We start from the raw sequence: 17,116 nt of genomic DNA, 5'->3' as shown, positions 1-17,116 counted from the left end.
TCTGTTTTTGAGAGCGAAGATTAATATGTTCAAGTTATACGTTTTCAAATTTATTATCAAACAGTTAGAATTTCAAATTAGTTTTACATTGCACCACGGACCTCGACCTCTCCACATGGCTCCGAGAGATAAAGGCTGCCGCACCCAAGCAGTAAACACTTTTATCGCGTGTGGTTAAACAGAATGCTAACATGATTGGTCAAAAAGTAGCAGACACTCAAAAGTTACAAAAGACAGCTGGTGTTTGGAAGAGAACAAATATTCAAAACATAATTTGATCATTTCAGCATCTCCATGTACCACCATGCTGTTTCTGCTCCCAGTGAAAAACTTCCTCCTGGATTAAAATGTTTTTAATGTTAGATTTAATTCAGAGTAAGCTGTTAAAATGAGAACAACACATTTTTACATCAGACGATAAGGACGCACCCGCGGGGGGTTGGAAAACAGCGTGCAGGGAGTCAGGCGTTCTCACCAGCTATAGTGAGCCTTGACCTGCTCAGCTATCAAGCTCGTGGGGTAACAGACATCTCCGAAAATATCAGATTATCTTAGCGAATAGTAATATATTGATAACTTGAGCAGATATTTGAAGTTTACAAATTTACATTCTTACCTGAAAATATTGTAAAAGTTTATTTTGTGTCACAGAAACAGTAAAATTTGAAACTTTGAGAAATGGCCTCATTATTTCCTCCTGACCTACATTGTGTGGGTTCAGTTGTTTTTCAGGTTTGGTTATTTTAGTGTGACCAGACCCATCGACTAACAATGGAGGAGGTGGGGTTTGTGACCTGTACTGCAGCCAGACACCAGGGGGCGATAGAGAAATTTTGGCTTAATTTTTGGGGAGCTATTACCTGTTAAAGTTCTCAGACATGGGATTGTACAAGGGGCATACAGGGGCAGTGTTATTTGGAATGAATGCGCAACAAGTTCCCTCAAAAATTGAATACACTCCCCCTCTTTTTGTCAATAGCATCTCCAAAGCCATTCTGTTTTGCTATGTCATGAGACCAGTGTAGGGACTAACGCGTTATTAAGTAACGCGTTACAGTAACTACATAATTATTGTGGTAACGAGCACGGTAACTAGTTATTATGCCAAAATCAGGAACACATTAATCGTTACTGGGATTTAGATAGGGTCATTATTTGTTACTTCTTGCGGTGGCTATCGTGGAGCTTCCACAGATTGAGTAACATTAGCTAGTGGTGGAGGCCAGCAGGTGGATGAGAGAAAGGGGAGGCAAGACAAGAGACCCGAGGCGGGGCTGGGTGTTCTGGGAATCCATCCTACCTCAAAAAACATCCTACCCAATGTTTCTGCGCACACGCGGCGCATGCGCACAACACCAAAGCCGAATTAACTTCTTTTTCTCTCACCCATCCGGTCCGAGTGTCAGGTGAACTGAACTTCAGGTAAGAACTTATGACCTGCAGTCTATCTGGGTCAGATATAAACCAAGTTTAGGTGGAGTTTATTTTCGTTATGCTGGCTTTTTCATACTGGGTACTAGTTAGCATGACGGAGTTTCTATACAGCTGGGTGGATGCTATGATGTTGCTGATGCTGAACCTTATTTTATTCATAAGGTTAGTTAGTTAGTTGCCAACCGTCCCCTAAAAAACTGAATCGTCCTGCATTTAGGGAAAATATTACGTGTTTCATATTAAGGTGAAAAGGAATGCCAGGAAGCCCCCTGGCTTCTGCTCCGCAGCTGCTGAGTGACCCCTCACCTGGGGCTCTCCTCAGCTCTTTCCGGGGTAGTGGCGCAGCTGCCCCTCTGTTGGTCTTCCTTGGTCTCTTGTGTTCTGGGGGCCTCTGGATGTCTGGAGTTTTGATCTCCTCCATACCTGCTTCAAGCCCTGGAGGACGGGGCTGTGGCTCCCCACACCCTCTAGCAGATCATTACATGAAGGAACCTTTTAATACAAGCGCGCTCATGCTCACAGGTGTACACATGGGTGCTCACACACACAAACTACACCCTTTTTGGCTCCTACCTCAAAGCACACTGTGCGCTGTTGATCTTACGCGCTGCACAATAATGTTTAATATTTAGTATTTACTATTATATTCACATAGATCATCGCAATTATGTTGTTTATTATATTGCTCTCTTTTTTTTGCTTGTTTTCTCTTTTTTCTTTCTCAACAGGTGATCCAGGTGATTGATATATGTATTTTTTTTGTCTGTTTGTTTTGTTGTTTTTTGCCCTTTATCACCATTCCTCTTCCCCGCTGTTTTTCTTTCCCTCTTTCTTTCTCCCCTTTCTTTTCCCCAGTCAAGTCTGTCCCGTATTTAGCAGGTTAAAATAAAATAAAATAAACAATAAAAGGTGAATCAACTAGACCAATAGGGCAAGGCTGGGATGGTCCATTTGGTAAAGTAAATCCATTGGGCATCTTTCTTTGCCTTGAGACAATAATTCTGATGGCAAAAGAACCAAACGGGACAGGCAAAAAAAAAAAAAGGTGAAAAGGAATGCAGTTTGTCCCGGACTTCAGCTACAATGAAAAAGACACAAAGCTGGAGTTATTCTGTGTCTTTGCTGCACAGCTGACTCTTCTTCTCTCATTCTCTCCCCCTCCCTCTCCTGTTTCTACTTCAATCATAAAACTGATCAATGATCAGCTGATCGTCTCTCTTGTTTGTTTATCGCCCACTTTGCGCCAGAAAGAAGAAACCAGCGGATGTCGCGTTAAACAACAGCAGCACGTTTAAGCTTGATCAGCTGTTGTTAGAATTTATTTAATATTACTTTCTAGTATCAGCTGATGTTTGGGTATCCAGTTACAGAAGCAACACATTAACAAGAGAATTCTGAGTGAAACCAAAGTTACTTTCCCTAGTAACTAGTTACTCTGAAAGTAATGAGTAACTTGAAGTAACTGAGTTACTTTTGATAGTTACATTACTAGTTACTTCTAAGTTACTAATTTAAAGTAACTTACCCAACACTGCATGAGACTAGTTGTATCCATTTGCTCTCATACACCTCCATGTCTAGTGAAATTAGCAAATTTTTAATGTAATTTATCCACTTTTTGTTGGTTTCTACTCCATCAGAGCCGGCAAAAGCTGACGACTGTCCTTAAGCCATTCAGGTAAATAAAACAATTTTTAACTTATTGTTACTGTTTCTTCAAAAAGCTCTATAGTTGACAGTTATTGTGTAGATTAATAATTCTTTTCTTTAACTGTCTACTACAGGTTTGTGACTGAGCTTCTTGGAGGTGAGACATATGTCTCATGTTCAGTGGTTTTACCTGCTTACTGCCACCTGCATCACACCATGGAGGTCTCCGATGATGACTCAGACTGCATGGTGAAATTTAAGACTACCTTTACAAAGAACCTATTCCAACATGTAGCTACACTCAACCATCAGTGGCTCAAGATAGCTACTGTGCTTGACCCACACTTTAAGAATTTAAAGTGTCTTGCAAGGGGGAGAGGGAGAAGAGGTTTGGACCAGCCTTGAGGTTACTGCAGGAACAGTGTAAAGATGCCACCACAAAGGAGCCAGCAAAGACAAAGAGCCTCCTCCTCTCTTCATTGTCTTCAGACTCTGATTCAGATGATTCAGATGATGAAGCCCTGTGTAACAGGGCCCTGAGCAGAATCCACCATCAGCGATAAAGACTGCCCACTGCAGTCTAATACAATTATCTAATACAGTCTAACACAATTATCATTGTTGTTTGTCGAATCCTAATGGCAACTGTAGTGTGTAATCAGGTAAACACTTTATTTACAAGACAAAACATCTGTTACAGGTCATAACAGAGTTTAAATGTGAAGCTGGTCAAATAACCTTTCATGTTTCTGCCTTAGTTTTTTAAGAAGACAAACTGCAATTTATGTTGAAAATGTTATTATTATTATAAGAGACACTACCATTTAGAAAATGTACTTAAAATAGCATTTTATTTTTTTAAATTGAGTCCCACCCCTACTAATTAATTAATGAAAAGTGTTATTAATTAATAAAAATTTAAAATAAACACATTATTAAATGATTTAAATAAAACAAATGGGCATCTAATTAATTATTGAACTATTTATTTAATTAATTAATTAAAATTTTAATTAAGCAATGAAGCATTTAAATTATTTAATAACATATATAATTAATTAATTTTGTCCCTCGTGGCCTTCCATAAACAACAAGCCCCAGCTAGACTAATTTAAAATAACAAAGAACAAAATGTTTCTCACCTCCTTCAGCTTTGGCTTCAAGTACATCGTGTAAGGTTACTTGTTTTTCTAGTTTGGTCCTGAAGCTTCCTAGAAGAATCTTTTTAATGCAGTCCTCTGTCCTTTTTCTGCCCCAACCAGTTGCTGCAGAAGCCTGCCTCTCCTTGAGCCTGAGTCTGCTTTATACTCTCGGGCTTTCCTCCTGAACTACTTCCCCCAGTCTCTGCCTTTCAATCCAGTGCTAGATAGTCACTCACCCTATATGTCATGCCAGTATCAAGTCTTTCTTGGCCCTCACCAAGGTTCATTTTTAGCTGCTGGCTGTGTGCTCTGTTTTCTGGTCAACCATTTGCATACAAATTCTATGGAGCAAAGTTGAACATCTGTGATAAGTGCTGTAAAACTACTTTTCTAGATTTAAAAAAAGCCTAGCCAACCTACTTTCACACCCTTGTTTTATTTGTGTATACTGAAATCTAAGCTAATGGCTGAACATGATATCTCAACCTCTTGAAGATGAAAGCCTGAAGTTCTCACGATTTTTTCCTGAAATAACATATTTCCTGAAATAAATCAGGATCTGTAATCTGATATGTAAACATATAAAAGTCTGAGTATTGACTAGTATGTAACAAAACAAAACAAAACAAAAAAACCCCCACCAACGTCACACCACCCAAAGAAGTTCAATATTTGAGAACACTAATACAAAAATTCACATTGTAAAAAACAACTAGTGACAGTTTCTGAATGGTATCTAAATATATTTCACAATAATGCAAAAGCATGTAGAATACATGAAATTTTTAGTCATAAAATAAAAATGCTATTCTTATTCACTTTTCAATTGTCTTGTTAATAGTAAACACATCAGAAACAAATATCAAACAGAAGAGATACATACATAGAGGAATATATACAAACTAGAGGAACATATAAAAAACAAGAGAAAGGCACACAATGGAGAGCAAAGTGCTTGGAAGCAGTGGAAAAGGACTTGGTCTAATAATGAGTAAGCTGAAGAGGAAATGGATTTGCGCTCATCTAGAATTAGGGGAGTTGGCTGGCCCATCCTTAACACGGTTCTGTCAGAGTTTTTTCCATCCCATTGTAGCAAAGTGCTTGTTCATATGGGGCTGTTTGATTGTGGGGGTGATTTCTCAGATGCTGAGCAGTCCATGAATTAACCTGAGGTCAAAGACATTTGTGCAGCTGCTAATGATCTTTCCAAAGATGCCACTGCTACCTTTTCATAGGGACACTGTTAACCTGCCCCAAGAATATATATAAAACACTTTGGCTAATAACAGTTCTCTCCTAAATGTAACAGTTTTTAGTAGCTTCTTAGCTTTGTTGTTAGTTGTCAGAATACTTTTACTGTAAACTAAATGTTAGTTTTGCAGTTTGACCCGGGGATGTAAAACTCAATTTACATCGTGGGCCACTTACAAGCTACTTTGATCCTAAGTGGGCCAGACCAGTGAATTTACATGATAAATGTTTAAAATTACACAAAAAGTAATTCATTATCCAGACTATCCCATATTTCTAAAGATCTAAAAGATACTTTCTCCTGTGAATTTATATAGTAGAGAAATTTCTGTCATTTAATTGTTTATCTATTAATTACTTTGCTGTAGTATAAATGAGGCGGGCTCTTTATTAATAGGAAAAGCTTTAAACTTATGAAAATACAGTTAGAAGTTCAAAATCTATGTACTCCTTCACATTTTCCAGAGCAATCCAGGGGGTCGGAATGGAGTCTTTGACGGGCCGTGTTAAATCTCCCAATTCTTTTATCTTTGGGCTGAAGGAAGAACAGCACTCAGTGTATAAATGCTCAATCAACAATCTCTTTATTCCATACAATTCTCATTATTCCATACAACACTTTGAGCATAAACATCCGGACGGGAGATGTGGACAGGAGGGTGTCCGCCAGATCTCGAAGTGTCTGACTGTTTCTCACATTCTTATAGCTTCAGCCCCCCTCCAAAGTCATAAAACCTAAACATCCACATTCTTTCTCTCTTACGGCGCCTAAGTGACGGCTTTGGCTTCCTGTTTTATCTCTGCCTGATGAGATGGGGCAGAAAACCTCTACAGTATGTTCTATTCTCTTTGTAATCAGAAAAGGAAGGCCATGATTCTACACAAGCAGCATTTCTTATAACTCAGCAGTATAATGGATCATAAAACAGTGTAATGATTTCATAATTTTTAATCCAAGGCATAATGTGGCCTATAGTCGTGTAATGATTCAACAATTATTTGATTAGAAGGATAAGGTGGCATAAGATAGTATGATAATCTCACAGCCGTTTCTGGCCTCTGGCCTGATTTTTGACACCCCTGGTCTAGAGCTGTCATTGTTTTAGGATACATAATGGTGGACATGCTAACAACACTTTAAATAAGCCTTGTCTAAAAATAAAACAAACCAAGGCTAGAAACATTTTACTTTGACTACAAGTTACATGCTTTATTTAATGCCTGAGGAAGATAACACTAATAATCAGTAACATTTTATTCAACAATAAAAATGCACTAATACAAAAATTATTCAGCAATGAATTTGATCTTATTTTGCCACTCTAATAAACCCCTATAGGAGCCCCCAAAAGCTCAAAAATAGGGGAGGTCAGCAGCCCAGTCAATCTCAGAAGCCTTTTGACTCGTAAGCTGTTGATAACTTGATTTGCAGGATAAAGAAGCTATTTTGACGTGGAGTCAGCAGCTGACCCCCCTTGCTGTTTTTGCTGGCCAGCAGTCTCTGGGCAGTCTACTGTATAACCACACCATCCTTTTACAGTAAAACTGAGACCACTTGTAAGCATCAAATAATGGAATTTGAATGTAAAATTATGGTACACAGGGGCAAGTTGAGAAACTACTAATTGCTCTCAAACACAATAAAAGTTGCCATAAAGGCAGTAAATTAAAACAGTTCAACATGTTGTTTTGTATATGTTTTACTGACTGCTCTTGTGACTAATGGAGTTTTCTATTACTCCAGATTACTACACTGTGGCAGAATTGTAGATTAACGCTGTAATCTTAATTCATAAAGTCTGACAGAAACACAGTAAAAGAATCTAAGCTAGTGATAGGCTACTGATTTATGATTAGAAGACTCCCAAGCAAAAAAATGACACAACAAGTCAATTATTCACCTCAACTTGCCAAAGATCAAAGCGTATTGGTTGACCGTAAGTCACAATAAGACTTTAGATGGTCTTAAATTTTCGTGTATTTCAGGGTGACGACTTCATTTGCAGTTGGAAGGTAACATCCCATACCTGTAAAAAAATTAAAAGTTCAGAGAATATTATATAATACGACAAGTTGGACTGTGTGTGTCTAACCTCAGCTTATCTAACACATTGTGAGATTGGTTCACTCACCAACATTGAGTGGGGTTGTACCATTCAGCAGTTGCCAGTAGTGTGATGAATTTCCTGCCAAACCATTTACACTCTGAAGGAATGGTCCATAGTCATCATGTGGTATGTACTGAAAGCTGGAAACATAGGGAATGACTTTTTAAAGAGTGAAGTGGACAGTTTTTAATATAACTATGAAATCCTTTTTAACAATGCAAATAGTTTCACTCTTTATGTTTTTACACAGAACTCTGCATTCAGTTATTAGTTATTATTAATCTCTGGCTCTTTTCCACGGTGCGTCTTTTGTCCTGTCTCCCTCCCCTCACACCCAGCAGGTCACAGCAGATGGGTCCCCCTGAGCCTGGTTCAGTGCGAAGTTCTTCTCTGTTAAAAGGGAGTTTATCTTTCTACTGTCGCCAAGTGCTTGCTCATATGGGGCCATGTGAAATATTAATGAAAGGAAGGCATTTCTTAAAGCTAAAGATGTTATGTGGTTTTTGACTGTACTGTACATATACAGGTTTCTGTGGTCTACTGTAAGAAAAAAGTATGAAGATTTGTTTTTTTAAGATTCCAGGGCACAATTAGTCATCTGAAATTAAAAATTCACACCCAGATATACGGGGTCTCAATTTTAATTAAACATTAAGAGAACAAAAGTAAATGTATGGCTTCTTCTAGTAAGGAAATAGTTGATGTGATGGTCTTACTTGAAGCCTCGGTTTGAGTATCTCAGTCTCGTCAGTCCACCGAAGAGGCTCCCTCTATAAGCAGTAAAAGTGCTGTAGGTCCTAATGTTAGTGGATGACACATTCACCCGCACTCTGAAGTTAGTGTTACCTTGAGTTGTTAAACAACAAAGGAGGGTGAAGTTAGTTTACAGAAGATGAGCAGAAAAACAATAAAGGCGATTAATCTATGTGACTATTCAAGGATTTTTTGGCATTTCTTTTTGTTTTTTATTTAGCAACACAGGAAAAAAAACACTAAAGGTTACCCTGAGCTGATGTCCCAACAAAAAACAGCAGCAGCAGGACTGCAGAGAGGAGAGCAGGCTTCTTCATTTCAACTGCAGGGCAAACATAAAATTTTGATATGCAAACATGAACACAAACATACGTTGTGGAAAGCAGTTCCTGAACACTGAGTATCACCATCCCCAAATACAGCATTTATAATGGAATAAAACCTCTTAATGTTTTATTATTATTTTTATTTGGTACGTGAGTTTATCAAGTCAACTAAAGGTTCACTTGATAATCAGTATTGGTAGGGTATTTGTTCTCACAACCAGTGTTTGGGATGTTGGCATTGCTCCGATTGTCAGCATCTCCCCATCGTTTCTAAAAGTGAGGTGTGCAATATTAAGGAAGTTCAGCAAAGTTAAGCTTTTCTTGCTTGATAAACCCTAAAGTCTAAGTTGGAGATAAAGAGTATCTCATTAGTGGTCATCAACTTTCCCTGTTAAGTCGAGCTTTCTGCTTCAGACTCTGTGAATGCCCAGGATTTCATGTGTCATATTATCCCTGTGAGTGTAGCCTACTCTAACCAGAGACGTTGGCAGATGATAAAATGGTAAGAAAAATCTGTAAAAAAACATGAAAAATGTAACAGAACCGCACAGAGCAGTAAAATAAACATTTTAATTCAAGTAAACTATTTTAATGTTGACCGCTTTGGGTGCTGCCTTTTATTTCTAATATAAAAACTGCATGTTAGAAATCTGAAGCCTTAGCCTGAATACATTTAAATATTAAAGGTTACTGTGCCTTTGAAAAAAAAGGAGACATGGAAATCACTTTAGTATGTTAGTAGATCAAAGGTAAACTGCTTTTATTTATTATCAATGATATTTAAAGATATTCTTACCTTTTTCAAGTTCTGTTTTCAATAAATGTGTAAGAATGCAGCCGTGGAGGTTGTAACTTTTCAGTTGAACAGTTCCTCCTCCTCAAGTTGAAGCTGAACTACAGATTAGGAACTTTTATACCTCTGCGCCACACATAGCATTATACAGAAACAACCAATGATGATACAGAAAAATAACCAAGCCCTTTACTTGTGCAATCAAAAAAAGAGAAGCTTAAATCTGTGTTGACTAACCATGGATGTTATCGAATGACAAAAGGTGACCATGTATATTAAATTGCATTAGGAGGACTTTTAATTTGTATAACATTTGCTACATCTGGCATTTTTTCTGCAATCAATTGTTAAATTGCAGGTTCGAATTTGCCGTATGTGTTCCCCTCTCTCTCTCTCCTGCTGCTTTCCTGTCACTATAAAAGGACAAAAAATAATGCTAATTTAAAAATGTAATGTGCAATTTATTAAGGATTTTCAGGGTGAGAAAATCCTGCGTGCTTGTGTCTGCAAATCCTTTAGAAAGTATAACCTTATATTAAATTGTAATTTAATGAATTGTGTATCCTGTGTATTGCTTGCCTTTATCTTGGTCCTGTTTAAAAAATGTGGAAATTGTTTTACACTGTTTAATAGGAGCACAGAGAATTTTTCACTTTTGCCTTCTTGCTGAGTAGCCATGCAAGTAGGCCAGGAGGGTGACCGAGAAAGTTAATCGTGTTTCCAGGATCTCTGTTTGAATTTACACGTACCTTATTTGTCAGACTTCGGTCTTTGTTTTTCTTTACATAATTGAGCACTTTTATTCCTTGACAGTTAGAAGACTGTAATGAAACAATCAAACAGTCATCTCAAATGCATGTGTAAGTTAGGTTGAGAAATGGTAATAATTTGATGTTAAGCTGTATCATTTGGAACATGAATACTTCATGAATACTTCAAAGAGTAAGGTGTGCTGCCGACAGAAAGTACATTGTGTGGGTTTGATCCTTTTTCTGGTTTGGTGCTCAAACTTCTTAGAAGACTCTTCTATTTCCTTGTTCTACCCAAACCAGTTGTGGCAGATAACTGGTCCGCCCTGAGTTTGTTTTTTCAGTCTCAGTCTTTCCTCCTGACCTAATTTGTGTGCATTCATTTGTTTTTCAGGTTTGGTGCTGAAACCTCTTGTAAGACTCTTTTCCGTGTATTCTTCTTTCCTTTTTCTTTCCCAACCAGTTGTGCCGGATAACTGGCATGCCTTTAGTCTGATCTTTTAGTCTCAGTTCTTCCTCCTTAGCTAGCTCCCTTTGCCTCTGCTTTTTAAGCCCTCATCAGGGCCATCAGATAGTCTCACACTACCTGTTCTGTCAGTCTACAGTCTTGCTTGTACCTCTTGCTCCGTCTTGCCACTGCTGCCATGGCATATGGAATGCACGAAGTGCCAAAATGACTTAAATAAATACATAATTTAAATAATGAATTAAATGTGTTGTTAATTAATTCAAATAGGTATTGTAACTCCCTCCAAGTTGAAAAACAGACACAATGTGTTTTTGATTTTTACTGGCATTTATTGGACACAGGTGCTACCAACGATGCCGTGAGAACTGTATAAACCCAAGTTAAACAAATCAATAATCCTAACTCAACATTATCTCCTAAAAATGACAAAAGAGGAAAAAAGATACAGAAAACATTGGGTCAGAGACCCAGCCCTGTGACAGTAAGGTGACCTATTGCTAATGCTTTGGGTTCCAAGTTTTGCTCGCAGCTGGTAACTAGCTTTAACATATAAGTGAGAGCTAGCAAGATGTTGGAAGGCTGCGCCAGCACTACTTTATTCTTTCTGACATGACACAAATCAGTGATTCAGATTTAGTACACTTTATCTGAAATAGAGCAAAAGTTCAAACTGTTCTGATAATGCAGGGGTAATGTTTTGATTACTAAAGTTTCTGCTTTTTCTCATTTGTTCTCATCACATCAAAAACATTAGCTAATGTTGCCTATGTCGCTAAAGATTATTAGCTAATTTTAGCTTTCTGAGTCACTAGTCTGCTTGTGTATCGCGAGTTACCAGTAAAGGAGCTGATGTGCTTTATTATTTTACTTGTAAAAGATTTCTATTCCTATTCTGGGCTTCATTTCTTGTTTACAGTACAGCTCCAGGTCCAGGTTATAGTGAGTCAAAGGGTGTTAGCTTCTGTTTTCCCCATATTCATCTATGATGATTTCACATAACTAAACGCTTTGCTATACTGATATCAAATATGAATGCCCAACCTGCTCATATATTATATCGTATATTATCATCATAATCTGATCAGATTATATTATTATGTTATCTTGAAGCTAAATGTGTTTGTGCATGACCGTTAGTGCAAAGAAGAAGGGGAGGACAGAGCACAAAGAAGCAGGTGAGTAAATGGGCAGATAATGAAGTTTGCTGTAAGACTGTAATGAAACAATCAAACAGTCATCTCAAATGCATGTGTAAGTTAGGTTGAGAAATGGTAATAATTTGATGTTAAGCTGTATCATTTGGAACATGAATACTTCATGAATACTTCAAAGAGTAAGGTGTGCTGCTGACAGAAAGTACATTGTGTGGGTTTGATCCTTTTTCTGGTTTGGTGCTCAAACTTCTTAGAAGACTCTTCTATTTCCTTGTTCTACCCAAACCAGTTGTGGCAGATAACTGGTCCGCCCTGAGTTTGTTTTTTCAGTCTCAGTCTTTCCTCCTGACCTAATTTGTGTGCATTCATTTGTTTTTCAGGTTTGGTGCTGAAACCTCTTGTAAGACTCTTTTCAGTGTATTCTTCTTTCCTTTTTACTTTAACTTGGAATTGGCTCTCTCTATAGTACAGTATAATTTCCTGCCTTTCCAACGCAAAGTGGTATTTTTGTGTAATCCAGAGCTTTTAGATTACATCTGTTTTTATAGTGTAATCTTCTTGTGCTTTATTCAAAGCACACCCTATTCTGAAACACCAGCTAATTATATTAACAGTATTCATTGTGCCTTTTGAGGTTCACTAGTTTAGCTTAGCTTGTAGCTGATTTGCTAGGAGCGTGGCTTCTTCACCTGTGTTACCTCGGGCAGATCTGTGAATCTGAACTGTAGTAAATGCAGGAACTACTTCCTCTTCCACCGTTCATAGTCATATGCGAAATGTGGCTGTATAAATGTGTCGCAGCCCCTTGGCGTGCGCACTCACAACAATGCCGGAGCGTAAATGGAGTCATGTGCGGACGTATTTTACCTCCACAAACAGCCGAGACGTGGTTTGTGATACATGTGGCAAGAAAGTGAGGTGTTGTGGCAACACCACTAACCTCGTCAAACACCTCAGAGTAAATCATATCACAGAATATGATGAGCGTATGTTGAGGCAAACTGAAGAGGAGGAGTGGACAGGGACAGGTGCTGCTGGGGCGAGACGGAGTCCTTTAGTGCTGCAGGCAGGCAACGTGTTCAAATAGCCCACAACTTCAGTTTTTTTATTTCTATATGATGAATTCTGCATTATTAAGTGATAAGAACAAGTAGTCTGATATCCTGTAATCATGATGGCGCTATAATTTGAGATACAATAAAAGATACAATAAATAAAATAAGTTTTTGTACAAAGTATCGGTATCGGATCAGTATCGTCGATACCACCCTGAATTTTACTTGGTATCGGATCAGAAAGGAAATCAGTGGTATCACACATCACTAAAAGTCACAATGAAAAAGAACACACCAGACCCTTTCAAAATAAAACAGGAAACATGAGGACATGACATGAGCAACATGAAAACACACAGACAAGAAATACATGAAACCAATGCCGACGACCCAGGATAACATACTAAACTGAACCCAAGGTAAACAAATCAATAATCCTAACTCAACATTATCTCCTAAAAATGACAAAAAGAGGACAAAAGATACAGAAAACATTGGGTCACAGACCCAGCCCTGTGAACGTAAAAAGACCTCTTGCTAATTTTTTTTTTGTTCCAAATTTTGCTCGTAGCTGGTTAACTAGCTTTAACATAAAGTGAGAGCTAGAGAGATGTTGGAAGGCTGCGCCAGCACTACTTCATTCTTTCTGACATGACACAAATCAGTGATTCAGATTTAGTACACTTTATTTATCTGAAATAGAGCAAAAAGTTCAAACTGTTCTGATAATGCAGGGGTGATGTTTTGACTTATAAAGTGTCTGCTTGTTCTCATTTGTTCTCATCACATTGTTTCTCCTCACAAAGTGTCATTTAACTTATCTATCCATGAACCAAATAACACACACTGACTCATTAAACAGCAGGAATCTCTTAAAGACATAAAAACCTGTATGACCTCTAAATTCCTGCTTCTAAATTCAGATACAACTATCTATTGTACTTAGCCATGTGGTTTATAACCTGATGTTTATTCTTGATGGGATTATTTTGGTCTCCGTTAACACTGTGAGGAATCTTGGAGTCAGTTTTGACCAGGATATGTCCGTCAATGTGTATATTAAACAAATGTGTAGAACTGTTTTCTTCCATATCTCTAATATTATTTCTCCCATACTGGATTCTCTTTGTTGGCTTCCTTTTAAATCCAGAATCAAATTCAAAGTTCTTCTCCTCATACATACATACAAGGTCTTGGATAATCAGGCCCCATCTTATCTCAATAACCTCATAGCACTGTAAGATCCCAGTAGAGCACTTTGCTGTCAGACTGCTGGTTTACTTGTGGTTCCTAGGATAGTAGTACAATGAGAGGCAGAGCCTTCAGCACTCAGGCACAGGTTCTGTGAAACCAGCTCCTAGTTTAGATTTGGGACACAGACTCTCTACTTTTAAGATTAGGTGTAAAACCTTACTTTTTGACAGAACATTTAGTGGCTATGGGCATTGGGCTAGATCAGGTGACCGTGAATCCTTCCTTAGTTATGATTCAGTGGGGGCTTTCCATGATGCACTGATCTTTTTTCACTCAGGATGTTTGTAGACACCACATAAGTTATTTTTGATCTGTAGCTCTATTTCACAGCGTGTCTTTGCCGGACCTCGGCTGCGGGTTTCCCTTCAGCCATTGAGGAATAATGTGTGAACTGTGTTGAGGTGCTTCCCTGTATCTTGCTCTGGTGTAAACTGTGGACATTATTTAGTGGGAGCACAGAGACACTTTTTCACTTCTACCTTTTGACCTCACTGAGTAACCATGCGTGTAGACCAGGAAGGTGACCAAGAAAGCGTATCATGTTTGCATAATCTGTTTGTAAGTTGCATATTAAATATTTTTCAGACTTCGGTCTTTATTATGTAACTGAGCAATTGTATCAATTGATAATTAAATCACTGTAATGAAACAATCAGACAGTCATCTCGAATGAAATGTTTAAGTTACATTGTGAAATGCTAATATTTTGGTGTTGAGTTGTATCATTTGGAACATGAATAACACATTGTCACCATTCATGCTTCACAAAGTAAGGTGTGCTGCCAACATTTTTTGGCTTCAATTGCTTTTCCAGTTTGGTGCCAAAACTTCTTAGAAGACTATTTTCCGTGTATTCTTCTTTCCTTTTTCTTTCCCAACCTGTTGTGCTGGATAACTGGCATGCCTTTAGTCTGATCTTTTAGTCTCAGTTCTTCCTCCTTAGCTAGTTCCCTTTGCCTCTGCTTTTTAAGCCCTCATCAGGGCCATCCGATAGTCTCTCACTACCTGTTCTGTCAGTCTACAGTCTTGCTTATACTGTTTGCTCGGTCTTGCCACTGCTGCCATGGCATATGGAGTGCACACCACATAAGTTATTTTTGATCTGTAGCTCTATTTCACAGCGTGTCAAAGTGCCAAAATGACTTAAATAAATACATAATTTAAATAATGAATTAAATGTGTTGTTAATTAATTAAAATAGGTATTGTAGCTCCCTCTAAGTTGAAAAACAGACACAATGTGTTTTTGATTTTTACTGGCATTTATTGGACACAGGTGCTACCAACGATGCCATGAGAACTGTATAAACAACATAAAATAATCAATTTTCACAGTAAGTTGTTCTTAATGAAAACACATCTTGCAGTGCACACTCTTTACCCACAGGTGGAAAACTTCATTGCATGTGTCTCCAAATCTCTACCACCAACTGAGAAAGGCTGTATCCCAATTCAGGGTCTGCAGCCTTAAAGTACGCAGCCTCAACGATCCTCAAGGGCTGCGTACTTAAAGACCGCTAAGGCCGGAAATGCGAGGCTTGTGAAATGGGACGGTCTAGCCTCCATTGCGCTGCCCAGATTGCCTAGCAACCATGATACTAACAGCTGGAAACGTTTCATACAGCTTTGTTTGACAGAAATGAAGGAGAAAATCTTTTGTTCATTTGTTTGTTTGTTTCTACATGAGCTTTGATCATTCTCTGTAAGATTAAGCTCAGCTATTGAATGGCGTATATTTTAAAGTAAAGGCTTTAAAACCAAGTTAGTACAAACATCACTAATGTCACATAACTTTGCCGACATGTGGCCAACAGTAATGTTTTAATGTTCTTTGTTATTAAACATTTGCACATAAATAAGTGACATAATATTCAGTACTTACTTAAAGTTTACTCTTCGGGCGCCCCTCACCGTTTTTTTTCGGCAAAATTATCCACACCCACCGCCGCGCTATGCATTCTGGGATATGTTGGGCCACGAAGTCTACACCACCACGTCCTTAAAATTCAGGGAAATGAAGGACGCATTTGAAGGCCGCATTTCGAGCAGCCTTCGAATTGGGACAGCCTTTGTCACGTCGCTGTGACGTAAACGGCCTTAAAATGCGGCCTTTAAGGCTGCAGACCCTGAATTGGGATACAGCCAAAGGAAAGCATGCTGCCCTCTACCGAGTGTGGCGTGTAACTGAAAATACTGTCAACCCAAACAACAGACTGAACATTGGTTCCACGCTGGAAACATTCTGTAAAACCTTTAAATGTGAGTTTTTAAAACCAACAATGTATACATTACAATCTGATTTATTAAAAATAAAGTATCTTAACTTATTTATTGCAACTTAAAACCATGAAATTATCTTAAACTGCATAACTGCTGGTGACGGCAGCCACAGGTATTAATAAATTAATTACATAAATAAATAATTAAATAACAATTAATTTCATTGAAAATCTTTTAAAAAAAATTTTATCATTTCCAATTTTAATTTATAATCACATTTAATGAATTCATTATCTGTTTCTTTAAGTAATTACTAATTTATTAATTCTTTAATGGTGTATTTCAGGGGTATTCAACTAAAATTTAAAGAGTTCCAGTTAGAGAAAATTTCTTGAAGCAAACATCACAATGTCTAATCACATAAACAGTGTGATAAATGTATCAAAAACATTTTCATTATATGTAGTATATAAAAAAATATTCTGTTCACGCAACATAGAACTAAACATATATGTTTGACTAGTGACATGTTAAATGCGCACATTAAAAATTTTAAAGTAGAGGTCCTTTTCAAAATAACAGAAAATAAGAAAATGATGCATGTTGAAATAAACTAACTACAGAAAAATTACATAAATGGAGGAAAAGCTTGTATTTCCCCTTTTGTGTTTTATTAGGCGATCAATCGACTGCATGTGGAGAACTCCAGCATTTACTCATTAAATGCTCTATTTTCACTTTCCATGTTTCTTTTTTTGC

General features: G+C 37.7%; 1 protein-coding gene across 1 annotated transcript; it reads right to left on the bottom strand.

The window, feature by feature from the left end:
• Positions 1-5,104: 5,104 nt before the first annotated feature.
• On the bottom strand, positions 5,105-9,582 carry LOC146376059 (cobalamin binding intrinsic factor-like). The gene is made up of 5 exons (XM_084947215.1): positions 9,461-9,582; positions 8,589-8,660; positions 8,302-8,431; positions 7,610-7,725; positions 5,105-7,504 (listed from the first exon to the last, which is right to left on the bottom strand). The coding sequence occupies exons 2-5, from the start codon at positions 8,653-8,655 to the stop codon at positions 7,443-7,445; spliced, it is 375 nt and encodes a 124-aa protein (XP_084803341.1). The 5' UTR covers positions 8,656-8,660; positions 9,461-9,582; the 3' UTR covers positions 5,105-7,442.
• Between the last annotated feature and the right edge of the window lie 7,534 nt (positions 9,583-17,116).

This window comes from Perissodus microlepis, chromosome 12 (assembly GCF_051167445.1).
Source record: "Perissodus microlepis isolate ML-2025 ecotype Zambia chromosome 12, ASM5116744v1, whole genome shotgun sequence".
Lineage (NCBI taxonomy): Eukaryota > Metazoa > Chordata > Actinopteri > Cichliformes > Cichlidae > Perissodus > Perissodus microlepis.
Note: the sequence above shows the minus strand (reverse complement) of the source record. Positions and strands in the feature narration are given on the sequence as shown.

What these genes read in the sequence shown, in the direction of transcription:
- LOC146376059 (XM_084947215.1), bottom strand. Translation starts at nt 8,655, where the DNA reads ATGAAGAAGCCTGCTCTCCTCTCTGCAGTCCTGCTGCTGCTGTTTTTT. An exon ending in TACTCAAACCGAGGCTTCAA is followed by an intron (nt 7,726 to 8,301) that starts GTAAGACCATCA and finishes CTATGTTTCCAG; the next exon opens with CTTTCAGTACATACCACATG. An exon ending in TACAACCCCACTCAATGTTG is followed by an intron (nt 7,505 to 7,609) that starts GTGAGTGAACCA and finishes ATTTTTTTACAG; the next exon opens with GTATGGGATGTTACCTTCCA.